Here is a 15,803-nt window from a genome sequence, read left to right as displayed (position 1 = left end):
CATATATGATGCATATATGATGAACAGAGATTAGCAGTAGCATCTGATCTTCATCTAAGTCACAACAAAACAGTGTGCTTAAACTAATAACACACAAATTATTGTTTTTTTCTTGTCGATATTGAGAGATCTCAGAAGATGAAGAATTGTTGACTTGCATAAAGCTGGAAAGGGTTACTAAAGTATCTCTAAAAGCCTTGATGTTCATCAGTCCATGGTAAGACAAATTGTCTATAAATGGAGAAAGTTCAGCACTGTTGCTACTCTCCCTAGGAGTGGCCGTCCTGCAAAGATGACTGCAAGAGCACAGCGCAGAATGCTCAATGAGGTTAAGAAGAGTCCTAGGGTGTCAGCTAAAGACTTACAGAAATCTCTTGAACATGCTAACATCTCTGTTGATGAGTCTACGATACATAAAACACTAAACTAGAATGGTGTTCATGGGATGACACCATGGAAGAAGCCACACTGCTGTCCAAAAAAACATTGCTGCACATCTGAAGTTTGCTAAAGTGCACCTGGATGTTCCACAGCGCTACTGGAAAAATATTCTGTGGACAAATGAAACCACAGTTGAGTTGTTTGGAAGGAACACACAACACTATGTGTGGAGAAAAAAAGGCACAGCACATCGACATCAAAACCTCATCCCAACTATAAAGTATGGTGGAGGGAGCATCATGGTTTGGGGCTGCCTCAGGGTCTGGACAGCTTAATATCATCGGTGGAAAGATGAATCCCCAAGTTTATCAAGACATTTTGCAGGATAATGTTAGGCTATCTGTCCGCCATTTGAAGCTCAACAGAAGTTGGGTGATGCAACAAGGCAACGACCCAAAAGACGGAAGTAAATCAACAACAGAATGGCTTCAACTGAAGAAAATACGCCTTTCTGGAGTGGCCTAGTCAGAGTCCTGACCTCAACCCGATTGAGATGCTGTGGCATGACCTAGAGAGCAGTTCACACCAGACATCCCAAGAATATTACTGAACTGAAACAGTTTGGTAAAGAGGAATGGTCCAAAATTCCTCCTGACAGGTCTGATCCGCAACTACAGAAAACGTTTGGTTGAGGTTATTGCTGCCATAGAAGGGCCAACCAGTTATTAAATCCAAGGGTTCACATACTTTTCCCACCCTGCACTGTGAATGTTTACACACTGTGTTCAATAAAGACATGAAAACGTATAATTGTTTGTGTGTTATTAGTTTAAGCAGAATGTGTTTGTCTATTGTTAGGAATTAGATGAAGATCAGATCAAATTTTATGACCAATTTATGCAGAAATCCAGGTATTTCCAAATAGTTCACATACTTTTTCTTGCCACTGTACAGAAAGTGGCTCTACTTTTACAGCAAGATGAACTTCTCTCTCAAGGTCAAGTGGTGTTGGAGGGTAGAATGACTAAAAGCTCCCCAAACCCTGCCTGCCTGCCAGCCACTGGCACTACCCCATCATTCTGCACCCACCATGGTGACCACACTGGCTCGTTGTGCCAGGCTGTATGTGCCGTCCCCCTGTGTAAGGAGGCTTTTCTGTGTGACTGTCAGTCTTTCTCATGGGTTATTGTTACATATTTCATGGGGTCCCATGAGGCTGCTTTATTTGTTTTGTTTGAGGTTGTTTGCCAGGGAAACCAGTCTCATGAAATCTGGACCGTACCACCTCACTTTTTTTTGTACCTTTTTATTTAACTACCCAAGTCAGTTAAGAACAAATTCTTATTTTACAATGACGGCCCAACCCTCCCCTAACCCGGACGACGCTGGGCCAATTGTGCGCCGCCCTATGGGACTCCCAATCACAGCCCGTTGTGATACTTCCCGGGATCGAACCAGGGTCTGTAGTGACGCCTCTAGCACTGAGATGAAGTGCCTTAGACCGCTGCGCCACTCAGGTGGGTTTCCAGTGTGACTCCCAAATGATGAAATGGAAGGACTAGTAAGTGGTAAGGGGTGCACCCTGCTGCATAATAAAGAGGCCCCTTATGCATATTAATATGAGCACTCTGCATAATGCCTACACCATGTGACACGCTCAGTAGCACACAGTCATCCTGTCGGTTAGGCTTTATCTTTCCCACGTTTCACCACTGTTATTTATGTCCACATTCCTCCATACAGGGATCCCCTACCTCTTACCCATCAGCCCCACCCTCACCCATCTTAACTCCTCCACCCCCGGCTGCCAGCCTCGTTCCCACACACTCCTCCCTCACACACACTCATGACTTCTTCAAACATACGGCGGAGGTGTGTGTGATGCCAAACGAGAACCTCGTTACCTCCCCTCCCTCTTGGCTGGCTGGTGGAAAGCTTTTGGAAGAACTACAGCGACATCTGCATGTGCTGCAGCTGCAGAGCGCCAGGCTGATACCCGCTATGCTGCGCCGGGCTTCTCCTGCCAGACTGCTCCCCGCCGTACCGCCCCTCCGCCCACACTACCCCTCCGGCTCTCATTACTCAAATTACTAAACAACGCTAATTGTGCGGCGTGTGAAGCTCGCTTCATTTGAATATTCCTGCATATGGCCTGAGGGGATTTGCCTCGCAAGGGGACGGACCTAGCCAGGAAGTCTTGATGTTTGGGCATCCACAATTAGCTGAGCCAGGCGGGCGCTGCTCTCTCTGCACGGGGCTTATTTTACCTGGAGTTACGTCGTTTCTTTTGAATTAAACGACACAGCGAAGATCAGATCCTCCTTTATTTGGGTTTAAAGGCCTCAACATTCTTAGTAACTTTAACTGAATTTATGATGTGAAAAAATCCTTATATATATATATATATATACACACCTTTTTTTTACATTTTTTTTTTTGGATTATCATATTGAAAATTGACAAGAAAGTGTGAGAAATAAAAGATAATAAAAATATCTTTAGCAAAGTCCCACGATTGGTTTTATGTTGAACAGAAACAGACGGTGGGGGGAGACAGAAACGGTCCACAATCTGTACGCCTTAATTAATAGTGTGTGTGTGTGTGTGTCTTGGGAGCCAACAATGCACCCCTTGTGTCCCATCACAAAAGGACAGTGCGCCAGACAGAGGGGGAGGGGGGGGGGGATTTCTAGAATCAGAAACAATAGATTAATTGCCTGTAATGATTTAATACAGGCAATCAGAGTCCAGGCAAGCATATTAATTTGCGCATAAATTACACAACATTTATTTTTCAGATCGGGGGGGTTAGCATGTGTGGGCGGTTGGTTTTTTCTTTTCCCAGGGACATCATGGTGAAGGTTTGCGACAGAATGCCCCCAGCGATTCCCACGCCTATCCCTGTGCCGCAAGTCACCAGGTTTCAGCTCCCCTGGTCCCACACCCCGACCTGCTGGCGCTGCCCGCCCGCTGCCAGTCGCAGCTTGCCGCCTTGCCAAGTAGAGAATCTTAAACCATTACAGCAGGTCAAACATAATTAAGAGCAAAATGCCCGCTTCCTCATCAACATGATTTTGTTGTATTAATGATATCCAGAGATCATAGAAAACATATTTGCGATTTGTTCTCCGCTAAGTCTTCTGTGAAAAAATAGGGGGAAAAAATCCATTCTGTGACAAGGTGCTGTAATTAAAGGGATAAAAAAAAAATCTAAATCGTCCTGCAATAATTGACTATAACCATAGATATCCACATAATTTACATACACACACACACATACTGTATGTATGACGAGTCCTTGCTGCGCAGATTGGAAGACACTCAATTAATCCGAGTTGGAAAGGTTGAGCGCGCCCACTTTTTTTAATTAACGTTGAATTAAAATGAATTGGCAGGTTGCCGGAAAGCAGGCGCACGGCTTTGAAGATTGCCATCGCATAATGAGTCGCTCTTTCCTTTTTTACACTTTGGGCTCCTCCATTTCCACTCCCTCGCTCTCCGCTGCCAGTTGCCAATGTGCCTTAGCGATTTAATGATATGCAAATGAAATATGCATAAAACCATTCTGCTGAAGGATGATTAAGCACAGAGGACATTAGCCTGTGCCCGCCACAGTGTCTGTTGTCTCCTCTCCATTCCGCTTCGCCCGGCGCCAACGACAGACACCACTGGAACAAAGCTCAATACTAATTATAGGAGAACACTAATAATATCCAATTGAGAGAAATTAAATTCCAGGCAGGGTATATTCTCACTCCTGTTTTGTAAGATCCATATCCAGAGAAGTGAAGGCAAAGTCCCCAGAGCTGAGGACTGGAGCTGTAGAGAGCAGAGAGGAAAGGAGAGGAGGCAGAGACCAGGTTTTCCAGGATAGCACTTGAAGAGACTAGCATTGCCAAACATTGCAGGAGCTTTTCTCTGCTTGTTTGTTAGTAGTGTTGCATTATTTGAATGCTGTCTTATTAAAGAAGGAAGGAAAATATCCCCCCTTTCTCAATTTCTCTCTCAATTTCCCCCCCTTTCTCCCTCCTGTTTTCTGCTGCGAGCTCTCATTTTTTGGTAATCCATTTGTGTAATGAAGACGTGGCGCAATTAACATCCCCCTTGGAATTAAATAAAAGGCCGATCATCCAAACCTCATTAGCTCCGAAAGATTATAATATCCACACGCGTTCCGCCGTGAAGGTTACGGGAAAAAACACAACAGAATTACGAATTAAACCGTTAATTGTGTATATTTGGATCGCGGTTTAAGCGACCGCAGCTTAGATGCCCAAAAAGATGCCACCATCCATACCAGCCTTTCCTTACTGGTGGCAGCCTGGCTCTGACATCTTGGTGGTGTATGCCAAGACAGTGTAGGAAGCACAAAGATCTTATAATCCCTCCCTTTGGATGGCTTCTTCAATTATTCATATTCCACAACCGTGCCCTGTTGTCCAACAAGAGGGGAAAAAAAGTTTGGGATATCCATTTGTGATGGCCGATGGCTGATGTTGATTTCTTTCTCGCTAAATGTTATAATTATTCCGGTGCAATTAGTGAACTTAACGAAACCCTCCAATCTGTCTGTTTGCAGCGGCGCCTATCCTTGGCTCTGTGCCCGATGCCAGTGGACCTTGCGGGAACCACGGCAACGTTCCTCCGGACCCCGTAAGTACCAAGACCCGCGACCCGAACCGGTTGGTACCCCATCTGCATCTGTTCCTCATAGTTTACCCCTTCCACTTTACGCCAATAAAAACACTGGAAGGGTGGAGTTTGGTAGTTCCTTTGGTTGGTTGGCAAGGAGGGGGCAAACTAAAAAGCGTGGGTGAGGGGGTGCCGAAAGTGTTCCCAAGGCCCCCCTACCCCAGCCTGGAAGAGTTGCAGGCAGGCCAGCTGGGGTAGGGTATCTCCTCCACACCCCACCAGTGTGTGTGTCTGCAGCCGGGGCTGCTGCTTCTGTCCCCCTGCCTCCTGTGCCCCTGCCCCCTCCACTGAGTTCCAGCATGTCTGTTGTCTGTGTGGCATCCCCCTCGCCTCAATCTGGTTCCCATACTGGTGGATGCTGTATAGAGCCTACAGCCTGAGCCATTCATCTCCCTGGTGATTGCTGTGAATGTAGATAAATCACACACACACACACACGAGCCTGCCTCTCTGGCATAGCTTTGCTTGCTGCTGAAGTAGATTTTCATTCTTTGTGTTTTTGCCTTTTATTCTAAATTTTTTTTCAAGAAGTTGTTCCTGTCACGCATAAATCCCACACACCTGGAAGAAACCATGATGCGCGATAAGTTTTTCTTTGGCGAAAAACAAAAAGTACAATTTAAACGAACGCAGAGAGAAAAGTAAATGAATTCCTGTCTGTCCGCTGATTATAATTTGTGTTGGCGGTTCAGCAGTATGCATATTCATGTTTGCAGTTTTTTTTTCTTTTTGTGTGTGTGTGTCTTTGTAAACAGCTGCTGTTGAGACCTTGGCACAGTCCCTCAGGTCCTTTCTTCCTCCCTCCTCTCTTGTGGCAGGCAGGCAGGCGATTGGCAGGTTGGCAGCATCTGCGGCAGGGAGGCAGGCAGCAGTGCCCATGGTAGACATTCCTCACTGCAGTGCCTGCCAGCTGGCTTGATGAGAGCTGGAGGAAAATGGTGTGGTGGGGGGGTTGGCACATAAACCCGCACCCGCTTCACACACTCCCCTCCCCACAGAACAGCTTTTGTTTTGTCTTGTTTTCCCCTCTTTGTTTTGTTTGTAATCTTTCCCCTTCCTTTCATTCCGTCCGTCGCGCTAATTAACAGAGCAAACTTTTGTTGTTCTAATTAGTCATTTGAAGCACTTGATGGTCTTTGTTTGCACTTGGCTTTCTTTATCTTTGCCAAGCGACCCACGACGGGTGCCCAATCGTGTTGATTTGCTCTTGATCGTTGTGTACCATCTCTCGCCCCCTTCCATTTTTCCGCGACAGATGCCACCGCGTTCCCGCTGGTACACCTCTCGAAGATCGTGGGTACCGAATCACCACTGCTCCTCGGGCATCCTCAGAAGCGGTGACTTTCCCGCAAATCCGTAACGCCACCTTCCAGATAGACATGGTGCCTTTTCATCGGCGGTGTTTTCCTAGGGTGCGCCGTGACTGCCGATGAGCAGGTTGGCATGGCGTACGCTGCCTGGCTGGCTGGTCGGTTGCCTGGCACAGGGGGTTGTGCTTGAGAAGGGAGAGCAAGAGAGAGAGAGAGGGAGGCGCTTATTTTTGTCCCACCCCCCTGTCATCTCTAGGACAACACCACAAGCTGCAAGTTTCTCTGTGTTGGTTGTTCTCAAATTTCCACTTCCCCCACCAGTCCCTTGTGGCAGAGCCCATTTCCTTCATCTCCCCTGGTCCCTGGCATCCTGCGCTGTGGTCCACCTATCGTCTTTTGTTTTTTGTTTTCAAGCCGATACGTCCTCCCTCCACTCCTTGCCACCATGCTATGCCAAGCGCTTCATCCCAACCCCCAAGGTGTCCCCTGAAATTCCTCCAGGTGCACCGCTCTTCTCTTCCCATCGTCAGAAGGCTCCTTTCTTCTGTAATCTGGGGCAGCAGATGTTCTCCTCTTCTCCTCTGCGGTGGCGTTGACTTGACGTTGAGCCTTGGCTCCAGAACCCCATCCGCACTCTAACTTCTACTTTTTGTAAAACACCCACCCTCCCCAATAAAGTCCCAACCCTGGCGTGGCACTAGCTACCAAATCAGTCAGGGGTCTTTTCGTCTCCCTGTCTACATCTAGCCGCCTACCCCCGAGAGCGAACGCGAGTCCGCCCTGGCGCTACCACTGAATGGATGGCACTGTGCCAGCTTCTCTCTGCCATCATCTGCATTCGCTGCTTGTTTCTCTCGCTCGCCCACCCCCTCTCTTCTGTCTCTCCCTCTCTTACCCTCCCCTCCTTCTCCGCCCGAATCCCCCTTTTGTTCTATAGGCTTGACATTAATTAACATGTGGGTTAATTGACTCTAAAAGCTGATTAATTGCTCTTAACATCTCCCATAGACTGGCTAGCTTTGTGTCGCGCCCCGCGCCCCCTTCTGCCTGGCACCGTCTGTGCCTCTACCTTGCCCTAGCTAGCCTCCAAGTTGGCTGGTGCTAGTAGAGGAGCAGAGAGATAGCCAGCCCTGCAGCCAGCAGCTCTGGTATAGTGTAGTGTTATAGACGTGAGTGAGCAGTGCCCCTACCCCACTGTACACTGGGAAGGATCTCAGGCTGCTTATTGGACTATAGCTGATCGCAGTTGACGTTTTGCTGTCTGATCCCACCGCAGGATGTTGCAATGGCATTTTGTTATAAATAATCAAAGTCCTCCTGCAATCACCTCCCACCCCTTTTTCTATCTACCCTTCTCCTCCCTTTTTCACCCTCCCTCTCTCTCTCCACCCTCTCCGTCCCTCTCTCTCTTTCTGTCTCTAAACTAACACACTTTCACACCAGCAGATACCAACTCTCCTGTCCTGTCTTGCCTTTTCACTCTTTTCTATGACCATCTGTTTAGCTTTTTCCCATTTTTTTAAACAAACTTCGAGGATTAAATGGATAACGAATCAAAGTTGTAAATAAATTGCCATGTTTTTGGTCGTTTTTCGAATAGCACTCCTTATGTACCGTGCGGTAATTATCTTTTCTCTCTTGTCGTTAGCGGTTTCGGGGGAACCTCGCTGAGAATTAGCCTGAATTAGCTACATCTGTCATTTGATTAGGTAATTATCTTGGCCACACCGCTTTCTGTCTTTTATTTTTTCTGGTCGTTCTGAACGGAGCTGATGAGGTTAAAAATGAGAGACAGAGCGGGTTTTAATTATTAAATAATATGCCCCCCTCCCTCTGAAAGGGGTCTGCCAAGTGCCGTTAATTAGCCAGGCTGCTGCTCGCATTAATAGTCAAGGTAGAACAGACTCATTAAGACACAGCAACACTCTCTCTCTCCCTCTCTCTCTCTCACGCACACACACACACACACAGCCAGGTTACCAGGTGCCTCAGGATATACAGTAGGATTGCTCCTTTAGTCTATCATTCCCCTCTCTCCCTGCCTGTGTTTAGATTTGATATGGGTCTGGTCGTAAGCTGTTTAATTGCTGATGTTCTTAGTGTTGACTCTTTTCCCTGCGATCTCCCTGTTCTGTCTTTTGGTGGGGCGGCGAGATCCCTCGCAGCGGCTCCGTCTGGCGCTGGTGTTTTGGGGAGGCTGCGATAGGATGGCGAGACGGGGCGCTGGCACACCACTCCACAGGGCTGAATCACGCTATTCTCTCCTCTTTCACACCCTTCAGTTTGTCCCCCATTATTAAATAAAAAGGAGCATGAGGCAACAAGAGGCATCCATTATGCAAATTAAATGCTATTTGCATAATGTCTTACGCCAGGAATATGCAAATGGGGCGTATAATTTATGAGCTCCTGCGTCTGTCTCAGTGTTCCCATAACTTACAAAGAGGATATTTTTGTTCTACACCCTCTCTTCTCCCCTCCTCTCCAGGCTGGCACAGACACACACAGTCTCACACACACCATACCCATACAAAACAAGCACACACTCTATTCTCACAAAAGGGTTGGTGGCTGTGTGTACCATGGCTGGCAGACTGATGGGGGGATAAGGAGGCAGGCTAAGGAAGGGAAGGGGAGGGTTGGTGTGATGGAAGACGTGGTGAGAGGGGCACATAAACCCCCTTTACAAAGGAACAGTAGCAGAAGCACATTTTCTATAATAAATTAAAGGACACTAATGTGGGCCGGGTGATGGGGAGCCCCTGTGCTTTTTGACTTTTGTTTTGTGTTTGCGAGAGAATATGGTCCTGCCTCTTCTGGCTTTCTTTGATGCCAGCTTTTGGACTTGAGATTTCTGCCTGTCACAGGAGCTGGTAGCTAATCCTCATCTGGAGGGTTTCCTCAGGAGTCAGTCTGAAGAAGACAGAACAGTGCCGGCCGGGATGGAGAGGAGAGGAGAGAAGAGGGAGAGGCTGCATCTGAAGGCATGTGTTTCGGCTCCCCTCCACACAGCCTCCAGTACCCAGGGCTGCAACATGTCAACCCAGCTCAGCCAAGTCCTCCTCACCTCAGCACTGCTACAACCTGTACCAGAACTAGGAGAAAACCCGGAAGCATCCATGTTGTCTGATCTGAACCACGACTGTTTTATTTGAGCCTTTTCCTCCTCAGCCTTCTGTCCCTGTTTTTTTCCTCACCCCGGGTTATTGTAATCCACCAGCCTGTTTTGCATACTTGATCTGTGGCTAATGTCTGAAGTGACAATACCACATTGTTGAAGAGACAGAAAGCCACAGACGACATGCGTTGGAGAAAAACACGCCCACTTCTGCACTACGGTGTTGGGCATAGAGAGACAAACTTTGGATGGTTTCGCTGTGTTTGAAAAATACATTTCTCCTCAGGGCCTCCAGACCTCTTTTTTTTTTTTTTTTTGTCATCGTCTTCTTGCTGGCGACCTGGTGGCTTTTCCTCTCTTTGTATGTGTCCCACACACGGATGGATGGCAGCTGGGGACGCTGTGTGTATGTGTGCCAGGACAGAACCCCCCGTCACACACAGGACCAGTGTGCCCGCCTCCCACTGAGCCCAGGGGCATCTGCTGCCTACTCCTCTCTGCTTTCCTGGTAGCAGCTAAGCATTGTAGAGTTCAGAGATGATGCGGGCACCGCTGTGTGTGTGTGTGTGTGTGTGATGGCTTTCTGGTATACAGCTCAAACACTCACACAGGGTGTGTCACCTTGACTCCAGGCATTGCAGGATTCTCTATTGCAGTGATCAGATCTCAGTATGGGATGGACAGAAGATTCTTCCATGGGAATATTGGCTTTGCTTCTCTGTATCTGTGCTGTGTGTGCCCATGGCTCGGGCTTGGACTGTCACTCGCTAGGCTATACTGTACTTACAGCCTTCGGATCCTGCTACAGCCACTGTTAATTAGAGCGCCGTGGTCATTATCCGTATCCATTTAATTCATCGCTGCTCTCAATTATCGTTTCTGATTCACATTTGTTTGTTTTGTGTATATTGGCGCAGTGTGATTGGAAAGATTTTCTGTGTGTACGTATGTGTTATTTTTGCAATCGCAATTATATCAGGAATTAGCGTTTAACTGCTGGCTTAATTATGCCGCTCAGACCTTTCATTATTCACATGCATGATAATGAGATTCTCAATGAAATGTTGAATATTCACACCAACGCACGTGCTCTGAATATCAGCTGCAGGTCATCAAGAGCAATGTATAACAAATGGCATTTGCAGTGTTTGTTTTTTCCATTACATTTGCCTTACATTTGCCAAGTGTTCATGTAGTTAAATCGCAAAGTGCAATTGAGACTATAATTGACAATACAAACTCAGAGTAGTAGTCATTGGCTAAATTAGCAATGTCAAATGTAACTAGGTCTGTGTTTTTTAAATCCATTTCGCCCTCATTTTCTCTAACGAGACCAGCAATTGTTAGTTCACAGTTTAGTTGCCCTATTTGTATTTTTTTATTTTAAATCGAATGTACTGTAGCCTATGTGACAGAGTCACATTGCTCATTGTTTTATGTGGCACATTACTTTCACCTGGCCCCTGTCAGTGAAATTGTTGCTCTTATTTTTATTTATGTGTTGAACTGACATGTGGAGCTTTTCTGGCATAAGTGAGAAAGGAGATTTAAAGTCCTGAAAATACCTCCACACTTCTTGTGCTCTCATCAAACAGGAATAGAATTTCATTTCATTCTCTGAAAAAGTCAAATCAGATTTTAAATTGCTTTTCTTTAACTTTGGTTTGAAGTTCTGTTGGAGGTCTGTACAGGACAGCTGAGTGGCCTGCCATTGCTACTTGTATATATCCACAGTCTGGAAAAAAAATATCAGGGCATTTGGGAAAGCAAATAAAACTGCATTTAAAGGGAAATGGGAGAGAGACAGAAACGGAAAGACATGACATTGGGCTTCCAAAAGGATTCTTTGTTTCGGAAATAGGCCCACCTTTGCTTTAGATTCAAACTGTGTGTTTGGAAGTCTTGATCACCAAGTTTCTCAACTATTTCATAAGCACACTTGATACGAATATCAATGCACGAACGGACCAAAGAGACACAAAATAATGTATGATTGCAGTTTGCTTAGGTTTTGTGCTTGCTAGTATATTTAAAATGTATGTAGTTCTGTCCTTAAGCTATTGTTGTCTATTAAGGTTCTGTATTATGTCATGTTTTGTGCTTTTGTGCTGCTTTTGCAACAGAACTTGTCCCGATTGAGGCTGATTCCCTGACTTGTAAATGTTCTTAATTTGCTGTTTTATGATTTTGTTATACTCCTGTGAATTCTGTGTTTTTTTTATTTTAGTACCTATAGTTTTTCATGTCGTCTGTCTAATTGTGTAATGACTGGGTGCTGCCTATCTTGGCCAGGACGCTTTTGAAAAATAGATTTCAAATTTCAATGAGACCTTCCTGGTTAAATAAAATACAAATAATAAGTATACAAATAAAATCCTAAACCCTAGTAACTGCATAATACAAACAGCAGATGTTTACTTTGGCTAGTTCAATAGACACTTCCTGTTGAAACCCCAAAATAGTTTCAAGCTGTAATTCTATCCCGAACAACGTAGGAGAAAATATCACAGTATCCTAACCAGCAGTATGGTGATGCAGCATATCAATGTATACAGCATTCAGACTCCCACAATTCCAATAAGGAGTAGGCCTAATTAACTGTGAATGGTTCAGTGGTGTTCATCATGTTTTCAAGTTTGAATGTTTTAAATGCTGTTATTGCACTACTTACGTGCACAATGTTGTATCAAAGAGGTGTGTTAGAAAAAATAAATAACCAAAGCATTATTTACCACGATGGCTTATGTTTTCCTTGTGATATGGATGTGTCTTTGCGCCCTTTGCCAGTACACAGACACATACAGTGCCTCTTCTGGTGACTCATTTAAGCAGGAAGACATTATATGGTTATGTGTCAGTCTCAATACCGCTTTCATAGTATTGACTATGCAAGAGGCTGTAGTTAGTGTTTCGTTAGCGGGGCTCAGTGTCTGTACTACTGCAGTAACGGCAGTTTTAATGAACATGCTAATGAATATATGAGTATAGCTCCTCGTAAGATGAGTAGAGCCATTGAGCACTTCAGATGGGCTGTTAGAGTGTTATGCCATCAGTTAATTTGTTGAGTTAATTAGATTTCTCTTCAGTATAGAAGCCATGTTATTTGATACCCTCAATCAATCAGCATTTTATCTCTGGCCTCTAGTTATGTGAATGGAACAATAATGAATGTCTCGGCCACAAGTGGGTGTTCAGGCTGGTGATGCTCTTTGTTAAGGTGTCTGATGAATGTTTGAACTCTGTGTTGGAGACATACATGAGTTTCAAGAGCTTAATACTGTAAAGAGTAAAAGTTGGAAGTTTACATACACTTAGGTTGGAGGCATTAAAACTTGTTTTTCAACCACTCCACACATTTCTTGATAACAAACTATAGTTTTGGCAAGTCGTTTAGGACATCTACTTTGTGAATGACACAAGTCATTTTTCCAACAATTGTTTACAGAAAGATTATTTAATTTATAATGAATTCACGTATCACAATTCAAGTGGGTCAGAAGTTTACAAGTTGATTGTGCCTTTTAAACAGCTTGGAAAATTCCAGAAAATGATGTCATGGCTTTAGAAGCTTCTGATAGGCTAATTGACATAATCTGAGTCAATTGGAGGTGTACCTGTGGATATATTTCAAGGCCTACCTTCAAACTCAGTGCCTCTTTGCTTGATATCATGGGAAAATCTAAAGAAATCAGCCAAAAAGCAATTTCCAAACGCCTGAAGGTACCACGTTCTTCTGTACAAACAATAGTACGCATGTATAAACACCATGGGACCACGCAGCCAACATAACGCTCAGGAAGGAGACACATTCTGTCTCCTAGAGATTAACGTGCTTTGGTGCGAAAAGTGCAAATCAATTCCAGAACAGCAGCAAAGGACCTTGTGAAGATGCTGGAGGAAACAGGTACAAAGTATGTATATCCACAGTAAAACGAGTCCAGTATCAACATAACCTGAATGGTCACTCAGCAAGGAAGAAGCCACTGCTCCAAAACCGCCATAACAAAGCCAGACTACGATTTGCACATTGGGACAAAGTTCATATCTTTATCTAGCTTGTGGAAGGCTACCCGACACGTTTGACCCAAGTTAAACAATTTAAAGGCAATCCTACCAAATACTAATTGAGTGTATGTAAACTTAAAATAAAGTGGTGATCCTAACTGACCTAACAGGGACAGGGAATTATTACTGGGATTAAATGTCAGGAATTGTGAAAAACTGAGTTTGAATGTACACCGCTCAAAAAAATAAAGGGAACACTTAAACAACACAATGTAACTCCAAGTCAATCACACTTCTGTGAAATTAAACTGTCCACTTAGGAAGCAACACTGATTGACAATACATTTCACATGCTGTTGTGCAAATGGAATAGACAACAGGTGGAAATTATAGGCAATTAGCAAGACACCCCCAATAAAGGAGTGGTTCTGCAGGTGGGGACCACAGACCACTTCTCAGTTCCTATGCTTCCTGGCTGATGTTTTGGTCACTTTTGAATGCTGGCGGTGCTTTCACTCTAGTGGTAGCATGAGACGGAGTCTACAACCCACACAAGTGGCTCAGGTAGTGCAGCTCATCCAGGATGGCACATCAATGCGAGCTGTGGCAAGAAGGTTTGCTGTGTCTGTCAGCGTAGTGTCCAGAGCATGGAGGCGCTACCAGGAGACAGGCCAGTACATCAGGAGACGTGGAGGAGGCCATAGGAGGGCAACAACCCAGCAGCAGGACCGCTACCTCCGCCTTTGTGCAAGGAGGAGCAGGAGGAGCACTGCCAGAGCCCTGCAAAATGACCTCCAGCAGGCCACAAATGTGCATGTGTCTGCTCAAACGGTCAGAAACAGACTCCACGAGGGTGGTATGAGGGCCCGACGTCCACAGGTGGGGGTTGTGCTTACAGCCCAACACCGTGCAGGACGTGTGGCATTTGCCAGAGAACACCAAGATTGGCAAATTCGCCACTGGCGCCCTGTACTCTTCACAGATGAAAGCAGGTTCACACTGAGCACATGTGACAGACGTGACAGTCTGGAGACGCCGTGGAGAACGTTCTGCTGCCTGCAACATCCTCCAGCATGACCGGTTTGGCGGTGGGTCAGTCATGGTGTGGGGTGGCATTTCTTTGGGGGGCCGCACAGCCCTCCATGTGCTCGCCAGAAGTAGCCTGACTGCCATTAGGTACCGAGATGAGATCCTCAGACCCCTTGTGAGACCATATGCTGGTGCGGTTGGCCCTGGGTTCCTCCTAATGCAAGACAATGCTAGACCTCATGTGGCTGGAGTGTGTCAGCAGTTCCTGCAGGAGGAAGGCATTGATGCTATGGACTGGCCCGCACGTTCCCCAGACCTGAATCCAATTGAGCACATCTGGGACATCATGTCTCGCTCCATCCACCAACGCCACGTTGCACCACAGACTATCTAGGAGTTGGCGGATGCTTTAGTCCAGGTCTGGGAGGAGATCCCTCAGGAGACCATCCGCCACCTCATCAGGAGCATGCCCAGGCGTTGTAGGGAGGTCATACAGGCACGTGGAGGCCACACACACTACTGAGCCTGATTTTGACTTGTTTTAAGGATATTACATCAAAGTTGGATCAGCCTGTAGTGTGGTTTTCCACTTTAATTTTGAGTGTGACTCAAAATCCAGTCCACCATGGGTTGATAAATTTGATTTCCATTGATCATTTTTGTGTGATTTTGTTGTCAGCACATTCAACTATGTAAAGAAAAAAGTATTTAATAAGAATATTTCATTCATTCAGATCTAGGATGTGTTATTTTAGTGTTCCCTTTATTTTTTGGAGCAGTGTATTTGGCTAAGGTGTATGTAAACTTCTGACTTCAACTGTAAGTCCATGACATAGACTGATCAGGTGAATCCAGGTGAAAGCTATGATTCCTTATTGATGTCACTTGTTAAATCCACTTCAATCAGTGTAGATGAAGGGGAGGAGACCTGTTAAAGAATATTTTTTAAGCCTTGAGACAATTGTGACATGGATTGTGTGCCATTCAGAGGGTAAATGGGCAAGTCAAAATATTTAAGTGCCTTTGAATGGAGTATGGTAGTAGGAGCCAGGTGCACCGGGTTGTGTAAAGAACTGCAACGCTGCTGGGTTTTTCCACGCTCAAAAGTATCCCATGTGTATCAAGAATGGTCCACCACCCAAAGGACATCCACCCTACTTGATACAACTGAGAGAAGCATTGGAGTCAACATGTGCCAGCATCCCTGTGAAACGCTTTTGACAACTTGTAGAGGAATATCCCGACAAATTGAGGCTGTTCTGAGGGCA

General features: G+C 45.5%; 1 protein-coding gene across 7 annotated transcripts in view; it reads left to right on the top strand.

The window, feature by feature from the left end:
• LOC110506517 (centrosome-associated protein CEP250) overlaps window positions 1-15,803 on the top strand; it is a 280,946-nt gene that overhangs the window by 36,801 nt on the left and 228,342 nt on the right. For all 7 annotated transcript variants that reach the window (XR_005039779.1, XM_036963768.1, XM_036963769.1 and 4 more), the window contains exon 4: window positions 4,961-5,034. Coding sequence is in view for 6 of the 7 variants with exons in the window: in XM_036963768.1 (XP_036819663.1) it covers window positions 4,961-5,034 (74 nt within the window). In the remaining variant the exon portion in view is untranslated. The remainder of the gene's footprint in view (window positions 1-4,960; window positions 5,035-15,803) is intronic.

This window comes from Oncorhynchus mykiss, chromosome 26, assembly GCF_013265735.2.
Source record: "Oncorhynchus mykiss isolate Arlee chromosome 26, USDA_OmykA_1.1, whole genome shotgun sequence".
Lineage (NCBI taxonomy): Eukaryota > Metazoa > Chordata > Actinopteri > Salmoniformes > Salmonidae > Oncorhynchus > Oncorhynchus mykiss.
Note: the sequence above shows the minus strand (reverse complement) of the source record. Positions and strands in the feature narration are given on the sequence as shown.